At 41.7% G+C, this 11,269-nt stretch overlaps 1 protein-coding gene across 2 annotated transcripts; it reads left to right on the top strand.

Annotated features, from left to right (window-relative positions):
• The first annotated feature begins 2,619 nt into the window (after positions 1-2,619).
• tob1a (transducer of ERBB2, 1a) lies at positions 2,620-6,473 on the top strand. 2 transcript variants are annotated; one of them, XM_046041286.1, is made up of 2 exons: positions 2,620-2,876; positions 4,326-6,473. In XM_046041286.1, exon 2 carries the CDS (start codon positions 4,541-4,543, stop codon positions 5,558-5,560), a length of 1,020 nt encoding a protein of 339 aa, XP_045897242.1. In that variant the 5' UTR covers positions 2,620-2,876; positions 4,326-4,540; the 3' UTR covers positions 5,561-6,473. The 2 variants fall into 2 exon arrangements, with proteins under 2 accessions (XP_045897242.1, XP_045897246.1); XM_046041290.1 differs by having other exon boundaries at positions 2,620-2,880.
• The last annotated feature ends 4,796 nt before the right edge of the window (positions 6,474-11,269 follow it).

The raw sequence follows: 11,269 nt of genomic DNA, 5'->3' as shown, positions 1-11,269 counted from the left end.
TTTTAGTCACAAGCCTTAAACACTGATGTGATTTCTGATCCTCGTCTCTCAAAGGCTAATAAACATTATCGCAAAGATTTTTCCCCCCCTGGCAACCTATTTCCCACAGCACAAGTGGTCTCTTATGCTCCATCACACACCTGCGGCTAAGCATAACTCTGTACATGATCCTCTCATAGGAGCCTGTATGTTTATGTCATATGGATAGCAGCAGTGAATGAGGACAGCCACTGTTCGTCCTCTGTTGTCAGGGTTAGATCAAGTTGTAGGTTGAGGTCTTGTGACAGTTGTTGCTTATGCAATATGATGTTTTTTTTAGAAGGTGACCTTCAATTCACTGAGATGATAAATGTAAATGTCAGGAAATCCCACAAGACTGTATGGTCTGTGTTGTACTCCTTCAGTAAACAAGTCTTAAAACAGCTCAGCTATAAGTCAGATTTTCATAAAAACACTGAAGAATTAGCAACAACAAACATCATTCTATCCACATTCTCACTCCTGGAGTTACAGCACAAACAGACTGAAGTCCGATTGGGGGATTAGAGATCTTAGGGTGTTAACTCTCCTCCATGAGCACAAGTGATAGCAGCGGCAGTGAGTGGAGGATACATTAGAGGATTACACCTTAAGACAATATAGCAGTTTTAACATTAGTCTTAGCCTCATTATGACCACTGACCTTGTTCTATCAGGCGACGGCAGTTTGTTACAAATGCAAACACCGCAAGCAATTTACAGACTACAGAAGGAGCACATGAGCTATGCACAGCACACAAACTACCATAAAAAGCAGCTACCAGACAAAGTCTATATGGCTTTGGTCCTGGAGGACATGAGACATTAGATTATGCTGAGCTGTTTACAGTAAACAGCCAAGAAGTCCTCGCCAGGACGTTGCTCATTCTCCCACCCACTTCCGCTCCAAGCTATGATTGTGAATCTGAATCCACGGGGCAATGTCAAACCACACCGCCTCTCCTCTGTTCTGCCCCTGCCTGATCTACCGTCAGTCTCGTGCATTTAATCCCCACAGCGCTTTCATCTGGAGCCCTTTCGCACACATTTACAGCTCACGGTGAGCACATGACTCTGCTTGGCAAAGCCGAGTGCTTGAAGAATGTCTAAAGGTCCTCCCTGTCAGCAGGCCAGTCCAACAGACTTACGCTTCCATTACAGTCACAGCTGCTGTGATGACAAAAGTTAAGACTCTTCGCACCGGACGTCATCAAGAGATACAAATAGACAAGAATTGAAAATAGCTTTAAAGACAATACGGTAATACACGAGATGTTCCAGGCATTAAATGTGATATTTAAAACACCCTGATTCAAGTCACCATGGCATCATCCATTCCTATCTTTATCTTGCCTCAGTATTTTTTATTGTATTTTATTTTAATTTCCTACGTTTAGTCTTTATTCTTAGTTGATTTTTAAAAACTTTTAAAATTATTTTATATTCAGTCTGTTTTAGTTATTACATTTTGTATATTAGTTGTATTTGTTTCTTACTTATCTCATACTTTTTTGTCACCCCTGTAGCATTGTATTTTCCACTTGTGACTTTCATGTTACATAAGTCTTAATCATTAGGAGACAGTATGTTTCTTTAACAAATACAAACAGTATTTCCCAATATGAACGGTAAGTGTAAAGTTACACTGACATTGTAGTACAATGACTTCATATCATGCCCATACCCCTATGTGTGTTAGTGCACTTTAAATTTGGCAACAGCGTGCGTTGAGCCGAGCGATGACGTGCGCAGCCTACATCAGCACCTTGGATACGGGTACACCATTCACCGTAGGGTTCCTGCCCCGTTTTAGACCAATCAGCGCGTGTGTTTTGTAGATAGCATTCAGCACCACCCACACTGCTGCCAGCTGTATTGTTCCGCTATAGGGAATCTCCTCTCAGGCAGGGCAGTATACATTCATCATAACTCCTGCAGTTTTTTCGTGGCAGGTCACGAAAAATGAAAGTCTTATGTGAACAAAATGTGAGAGAAGGGAAGCATGTGATATAACTGAGATTATTATCGCGTAAATGGCTCCTATTAGAGCTCTGCTGTGTGGAATAAACCAGCCATTATAAGAGCAGCGAGTCTTGTGTACAGTGCTTAAGTAGTCTGTCAATTAATAGCACAGTGTTTCTTTAAAATAAGGGACACTCTAATGATATCAGACCAGCAAATATGACCCTGAATAATCAGACGGAAGTTGTAGAATGTAAAACATCTACAATGCGACATTTTCACACTGATAAAAGCATTTGTTTCAGCACAACTCAAACACAGACGGGATAACTCTTTAAATAATGCCGCTTGTGTTTTTAACATTAATAACTTCAGCCTTTTTGCTGCCCGCACAGACCTAAGTTATCTCTGACGCAAGCGCTCATCACGGGCGTCTCTCCCATTTCACAGAATCATCTGTCTCGGATTGACGGAGCAGACCAGCCAATGAGCGCACGGCTCAGGCACGACTCCGAGGGCGGGACTGGCACTTTGGACCAATCGCGGCCGCTCATATTGTTTTGACCTCTGAAACCGCATCACCGCCTACCTCGTGCCCATGGCGGAGGAAAGCTATAAATAAAGGCAACGCTGTGGCAGGAGGGGGACGAAGTTGCAAAACTCCCGATGAGGCGGGAGCTACTCTGCGAGCCTGCTGAAAGAAGAAAAAAACGCTAAAAAAAACCGAAACCGAAGCAAACCTAAACGCCAATCCTCCGAAATATACATGTACTGGAATACTTTTTTGTAATGTTGATAATATATTATATGTGAAGAAAGTATTTCTACTTTTTTTCCTATTTGCACTAACTAATGGTACTTCAGAGCTACTGAGAATCTGTATTTTTTACAAAAAAGTAAGTATTTCCAGCTGACTCGTGTCTGTTGCTTGTGGTGTATCTGATGTTAATGTATTTATTTTGCTGGCTGTCGTACTGTGGCTCTATTCAGATTTACTAAGCTGATTTGCTGCGTCAGTCCACGAAGTTAGGGAGGGGTGTGTGTGTGTGTCTGTGTGTGTAAGAGTGAGAGTGAGCGTGCGTGCAAGCGCGCGCGTGAGTTGGAATTGTGTTGTATGCCCTTTATTATTCTCCTCTCAGTTTAAAAGAAGACAACAATATTCCCTCAGAAATTTGAAATGCGTCTGACGTGCTCCTGAACTTATTCATTTCTTACGTGAGTGCAGCTTTGTTTCATCGGTGTCAGTATAGGCTGTTGTAACCGTTATAGTCCTGCATATTCTGTAACAATATTAAACTGATCAGATGATTCAAGACCTGTAGCCATTTCGTAACGGTGAGGAATTTCTTCCAGACTACAGTTTTCGAGGCCAGTTTTATGACGGAGACGCTAATGGTTTTCCTCCATAGGTTGAATTTGTTAATCAACTTTAAGGCGTATATAAACAGCCTTGACAAGCTCACTGCCTGCATCCCTCAGTCCAGCTCTTGTCATTGGGATTATTCTACATAGCACAACTTACTTGGTTTGGATTTGGTTTTATAGCTTGTGACATTTGCAAGTTATGTAAATATGTTTCGCCTTCCCTGTGTCAAAGTTGCCAAACATATGGGTGTAGCAATAGTATGTTGTCTTATTTCCACATTGTTTTTAATGTAGGAAGCCGTGCTTTATCAAACCAGCCACAGTGACACAGAGATTGAAAGTTTTGAAATCCACTTTGAATCATTTCCTTGCCAACTTATCCTCCACGAGGCATTGTTGACAAGGCATTTACCAAGTTGCTTTTACCCCTTTCATTGATTAAATGCAACAACCCCCGCGTTAGTTTTCCTGTCTCCGGCTGTATGGAGGCTATCCAGTATAACCTATTATGTAACAGGATTCCCGAGCCCTAGTGCGAGATTAATGTGCTCAGTACCCGCTATTTGTAAAAACCATATGCACAATGAATTGCCAGATGAACAATAAGTAGCATATAGATCCCAGATCAGTGGGCTCTATTAACATTTCTGCAATAACAGCACATTTTCTGTTACCTTATTGTAGCTGTGGAATTCTGCTTTGGTTGTTGTTGCTGTGTGACAGTCAATTTATGAGCTCACAGCAGTCAAACCTGTAACATGCACTGGTTAACAGACCGTTAATAATAAAGGACACTTGCCCTCGAATTATAAAGTCTGCAGTTATGATTTCAAGTGGGTAAAAAGGGCAAATGAGCTCAACAGTCTGTTATAGTCTGAATATTCAACTTGGTATTCTTAAACATTAACTTTTTCACATGAATGTATCTAAACATGTTGAAATTAATTATTAAAACGTGTTGTTTCTTTTTCTTGTTGCAGGAAAACATTATCACACCCTGTGGAAGGACGCCACTTCTACAAAACCAGCACTTTTGCTTTTGAACCTGTTTTATCCACGTTCTGGTTGCGTTCGCCATCCTGCCTAGGAGTGCATTTGTGTTGCCAACCACGGATAAACAAAGCAGACCCAGTGGACACATTCAAGGTCAGACACACCTAATCTTCACGCACCTGGTAAACGTCGGCAGTTAGCTATGCAGCTTGAAATCCAAGTAGCTCTCAACTTCATCATCTCGTACCTGTATAACAAGCTGCCAAGGCGGAGGGTCAACATTTTCGGCGAGGAGCTGGAGAGGCAGCTAAAGCAGAAATATGAGGGGCACTGGTACCCAGACAAGCCATACAAGGGCTCAGGATTCAGATGTATCCACGTTGGGGAGAAGGTGGACCCCGTGGTGGAGAAGGCAGCCAAAGAGAGTGGGCTGGACATTGAGGATGTCCGCAACAACCTGCCCCAGGACCTCAGCGTGTGGATTGACCCCTTTGAGGTGTCCTATCAGATCGGGGAGAAGGGGCCGGTCAAAGTATTGTACGTCGACGACAGCAATGATAGTGGAGCTAGCACTGGGGGGCTTGATCTGGACAAGGAGATCAAGAACAGTTTCAATCCTGACGCACAGGTCTTCATGCCCATCAGTGAGCCTGTGAATGGGGCCTCTCCGGGCTCCAGCTCACCCTCTCCTCCTTTTGGCCACTCAGCAGCCGTCAGCCCCACCTTTATGCCCCGTTCCACGCAGCCTTTAACCTTCACAACAGCCACTTTCGCCGCCACCAAGTTTGGCTCCACTAAAATGAAGAGCAGCGGACGCAACAACAATGGCGGCAACAGTGCTGGGAACAAGGTGGCACGTACCTCTCCCACCAACCTGGGCCTGAATGTGAACAGTCTCCTGAAACAGAAAGCCATCTCCACCTCCATGCACTCTCTGTACGGGTTGGGCCTCGGCGTGCAGCAGCAGCACCAGAAGCCCTCAGCCCTGTCCCCCAATGCCAAGGAGTTTGTGTTCCCCAGCCTTCAGGGCCAGGGCAGCCAAAGTGCTCTCTTCCCTGGGGACAGCTCACTCAGCCTCAGCCCGCTGCAGTACAGCAATGCCTTCGACATGTTTGCGGCCTACGGTGGCCTTAACGACAAGTCCCTTATGGATGGCTTGAATTTCAGCTTGAACAACATGCAGTATTCTAACCAGCAATTCCAGCCAGTTATGGCCAACTAGTACACGTAAAGGTACTACTTAAGCTACTACTTCACACAGAAACGACCAGAGATAATGTGATGGGGGGGAAACAAACACAAATGCACATTTTGAAAAATGAAAAAAACAAGAACAGAATGTCATGGATTAAAGGAAAAAGTGACTTGTCAGCTGTAAGATCTATGTAACGAGTCAAAGAGCATGAGCCCGAGGGTGAATTACATTGCCCCCTTGAGTTATACCTTTTTTAGTACAAGATGTCCAAGCTTGGTTAACTAAACTTCAACATGCATCATTGTTATTTCTTTTGCCAACCAAGCACAATTTTTTTTTTTATGTGACTGTTTTAAGATATATAAAAAAAGACAAAAAAAACCACCACCACAAGTCATGGCCTCCTTCAGTATTTAAACATAACTGGACACAGCCAATTTTTCAAGAAATTGGCATAAATAAGTGGGATTTCCTGGTCTTTTTTCTAATTGTATAATTTAATTTAGTACAGAGTTTGTAAAATATCAGAGTATCTATTGTTTCTACAACATGGTATTGCATTTATATCTTTTTACTACTCCAGTGATCTGTGATGGCTGCAGCAACTTTATGTTTTCTTTTTTTATTGAGATTATAAAATGAATCCATCTTAAAAAAAAAAAAACATTGACTATTCTAAAGATTGTGTACAGAATATTCCATAGTGGTGGGATTTAAAGAATATTTGCTTTTTTGAAAAACATAAGAGTTGTATTTTCTGTTAAGAGTTTAAAGATTTTTGCTATATTATGGACAAAATGTAATCGTATATTAATTTTGTACCTACATTGTGCAATACTTGATAAAAACAAACGGTATAACAAAGTATTTGGAGTCGGTGTCTTACATGTTAAGAGGGACTGATAGTTTATTAAGTTTGTATTAAAAAGCTTGAAAATAATTGCACCTGTTCAGTTTGTCATTGGTTTTTGTGGTTGAGCTTGTTGATACAGGTATTTTTTAAAAGACAGTATTTGAGGGTTTTCTAACATGTCTGGACAAATCTGTCCTGAAGTGAGAAGAATCAGGTTTTTCTTGGGTACGCCCACATCCATTTTTAGATCACCCGTTTGGGGCACTGGTATGTCCTCAGCAAACAGTTTTGACAGTTCACTCACAATGGGTTTGTTCAAAAAATGAATTATGCTTTCTGCTGGGAGACTGCAGGTTTTGTTTGTTACGTAAGTGAATTATATCTGGAACAAATTCCACATACGATTCATATATATATATATATATATATATATATATATATATATATATACCTCAACACATTTTATATCCTCTGCCTGTAACACTATTAGCCCACAAGCAATGTTTGTTCAAACATGCAGGCTGTGTTGGCTAACAGTTGGGCCGAGTGTCATTACACATGGATACTGGGAGTGTGATTGTGTCCTGATAACCTCCTGAACTAAAGCCTGGCCACATATGCACAACAAGGCTGTTCGCTAACAGGCTGCTAAACCACCAAACACATTAGGCTTAAACTCACACACACCGGACAAGCGGAAACCTTGAACGGTAGAAGAATTTATGTAAGAACCTGATGAAAATACAGATCTGATACTATACCTGTAAGATGCCATCATGTTTACTGGGGTATGGGAGGAAACAGAAGTGGTTTTAGTAACTCTCTGCATCAGCAGTGCATCAGACGGTGTGGGTGACAGGTTAGGCAGACGTCCTCTAAGGTGAAAATCACAGCACAGCATCTACTGAAGCGCTTTATGCAAGATGTTGACACCCTGTCAGCTCCAGGGTGCTATTCTTCCACACTTTGACCTCCTTGTTGATAGGAGACCAGATTGAAAACTCCCTTCCAGGGAGCCAGCAGAGTCACTTATTAACTGTAATAATAATATACATCGTGCAATACTGGAAAAACAACACTAAAGCCTGTTCAGGAGAGTGTAGCCCGAGAGTGCTAAGCTGGTCAGTTACATTTCACCCAGTGTCCTCACATGTGACCGGTTAATGGATAAGTGACAGATTTTTTTTTTAGGTGGGTAGAATGAGATCCAAGCACGTACATATTAAGATAGTATTTTAGTATAATGGGACTAGAAAAAAGTACAATGGCTAGACTGAAATCAGGCCTGCACTGTTTACTGTGTAAATCATTTATTGTGACTTTCGTGCTTCAGATAAACAACCTTAAACAACCTACACATATGTTTTACACTAAATACTTTGGATTTTTAGCTGCTTACATTGTTGATGATGATTCATAATTCATTATAATTTCATTGAGTGTTTTCAAGGTGATGATTAGGATCATTAGCTTCATTATTTAACAGCAACATGGCAAATTGAATATTCCCACCGGTAGAATTGTTGTGGTGGAGAATCTGAGTCAGAATATTAAAGCTGAAGTTAAATCGTAGCTTTTGTGACAATCAGCGTATGATTTCAACGAAAACCTCACTCAGCTGCATTAGAGTAAAACTGCACTTTCTTAGTGACCAGAGCCTGGGTTTGCAGTGTTGAAGTTGGGACCTCTGTGGTGTTACTGCTGTTGCTAGTGATGAGAGGTTGTTGGACTGCCAGCATTAGCTGACTAAAATCCCCCCTGACCCTGCTGGGATATCATGGTCCCTCTGGGGCTGGCTCATCATCACTTGTCAGTTTGCGCGTCTCCTGATACACTTGGGGCTTGATAGGCTGTGTAAAGTTCAGTCTGTGTGTGTGTGGATTTAGTCGCTGATACTGTGAGTGTTGCAGAGGCTGGTGGGAGTGCGTTTGTTTATCTTGGTCTGTGACGCTGTGTTTGTGTGCATGGATAATCACCTGGTGTGGAACCAGTTCGTCTCAGAAAAAAAAGCTTTGATGGATTCTTTTTATATATATATATAGTTTGCTATTTTTGTCGAGGATTTTCTGTACATCACGGCTCAGGACTGTGCCCCTCCAAGCTAGCATGAGAGAGGAGTCATGGACATCAACTATAACCGCCAGTGACTATTAAAGGGCATCACTATCACTGCTCATTTAAATGAGATTATTATACTACTTGGTATGTTACTGTGATTTACATCAACCTGAAATTATTGTCAAACTTTATTTCTACTAATAACCAGATAGAACAACACCTTCATGATTGGGAAGGTTAAGTTTAGAATATAGTCTGTATTACTGATTATCATTTAGTATTTTGTCATAGTAATGTAACCTGACTACATTTGATCACTAGAATAAAGGTAATAGCCAGGTTTGTGTTTATGAAACAGGCACATAATGAATTGTTCACTGTTAAAGGCCATTCACTCAGAGTACATCATTATAACGTACACAAAGATAGGCATTATATGATTTTAAAGTAGCAAAAAAGTATTGGAATACATTTGTACCGTGTTCTTATTTGCTATGTCTGATATAAATAAATATATTTTTTGAATTGTCAGTGAACAGATGCCATCACTGTATCCATTGAAATAAGCTGGAGTGAATGTCTCCTCAGATTGAACATGGAGTCTTCCAGAACTGGGGGCAATTTTGCTGCTCATACACAGGCTTTGTATTGGATAAAAAATATTTGTCAAATTTAGTTTTTAAAATGATAAACTGAACTATTGACCCTTTTAAGCATTTGTCAAAGAAGGCGCCGCCAACTTGCCTTGAAGACATTTCTTCTCACACACACACTCCCTCGCCCCTTGTCCACGAGCTGCATACATGTTTGTAATAAAATTGTTTTTATTTTATACATGTTACCCCTTTTACGTATATAATCATTTGAGTGCAGCTCTTGTGAAATGTCTTGTTTTTGGGAGTAATAACAGAAATTAACTCATATGTTGTGCTACTTCCCAACCCCTGTCTACATCCCCGGGCGAGACTGAAGGACAGTGGAGGAAAGACTGACAAAAGAGAGAGAGTGAGGGAGTGTGATACAGAGGATGTCAATGCCATTGAAATATGGCGCTAAGAATACCGGTGAGAAGAAAATCCGAGTAAGACGAGGCTGAGAGTGGGATCAGAAGAACACAGAAGAACAAAGCGAGACAGAAGCTTGATGAAAAGAAGAGGGAATGGGAAAGGCATAGGACAGAGAGAGTGAGAGTGAAACATTGCGCCACTATTGATGCTAATCCGGTGCCAAACACTCCCCTCAGCCCCCCGCATTCCCCCCACCCCTCCCCCGTTGCCTGTCATAAAAGCAGGTGGAGCTCAGCTCAGCTTGTGGTCCCTGCCAACTGACAAGGCCTTATGGTAATGTCACCCTCCTCAGCAAAAAAACAGTTAATAGCTTTTCATTCCCTTGCCTTAGTCCAACCCGTCACCTCATCTATTTCTGGAAGCAAACTGGAGCTGATTGAGCAATGATAAGCTGTAGGGAACTGTGCTTTCCTCTGAGCATTACTTCACCACACGCTATCTGCATCTCACAGGGGAAAGTAAATGATCTCAGTCTGACATAGAACAATCTATTTGTGTTTTGTTTTTCTGCCTGCACCGAATCCTTATTTGAGACATCATGTCCATTTAGAGGTGTGCAACAAGTATGTATGTACGTCTTGCCTCCAGCACACATTAACGAGAAAGCCAGCATTTGTTTGCTGGTCTCACAGTTGCTTAAGCTTAATAAGTGAGTATCAAGGGCGCTGACACAGTTGCTTTAAACAGTTGCTCCCACACCCATTTGGAACACATGAGCTGTTGCTGGTAGGCAGACAAGAAACAGTTTACATTCATTCAAATATATTCTTGCGCTGCACTAGTACACCCTGCTGCTGCAGACTGTCTTGTGCTAAGTCAAACAGAACTAGGACAAAGGTTGTGTAGTATATAGTATATACAGTATGTATGTTTGTTGGAATCTTACATGTAGCATTTTGTATCTTGATAGATACACTGCATGTCTGGTCTACCTTCTCATACATGCTTCCCTGCATTCCTGTACACACACACACACACACACACACACACACACACAGAATTTCTGATGCATAGTGGGAGTTGTCCAGTTTGTTTTGTACACTGTAGATATCAGACTTTCAAGCACCCAGCCCTTTAAACATGCAGTTTCTCTTATCTGCAGAAGCAAACCATAAACAAACAGAGAGCCCTTGGCCTCCCCTCCCTCCCCCACCTCTCGGGGTGACGTACGTACTTTGGTTTCTAGTGCAGTCTATCATGGCACTCCCATACCTGCCACTGGGTCCCCATGATATTTTGCAACTGAGGGGTGGGGATAGGGAACAAACCATCAGTGTTACAAAGTAGCCCCATATAAGCCTATATATGCCTATTTATGGTATTTCTAGGCCAACATGTTCTGCCTTATGAGGTAGAAATAAAGATTGATCTCACATCTGATTAGTTTTGTCTGGATTTGTTTTCACTGGACAAGATAGTCAGGCCAGAGTTCAGTTATAGCAAGTCACAGCACGTTGTGTGTTACATTTGGATACATGAGTGAAATCGGCAAGTGTGTTATAACATTTGGGGATCACTCTGCTATTTTTGGATAAAAAGAAACATTTTAACAATAATACTATCCATGAGTCTAGTAAGATAACAGTGAACTTGCTTCTGTAATTGTGAGGAATTTGGCTACTTTTCAAGTGACATGAACCGGACTCAGCTTGTCAAGCAGAGATAAATATGGCAATGGTGGTGATGGTTGGGGAGTCGAGAGTAGAGGAAGGTATAGGGGGTGGCCACCTGCTATTCATCACTTCCAAGTGTGCATAC

This window comes from Micropterus dolomieu, linkage group LG02 (assembly GCF_021292245.1).
Source record: "Micropterus dolomieu isolate WLL.071019.BEF.003 ecotype Adirondacks linkage group LG02, ASM2129224v1, whole genome shotgun sequence".
Lineage (NCBI taxonomy): Eukaryota > Metazoa > Chordata > Actinopteri > Centrarchiformes > Centrarchidae > Micropterus > Micropterus dolomieu.
This window is presented reverse-complemented; position numbering and strand designations above follow the sequence as displayed.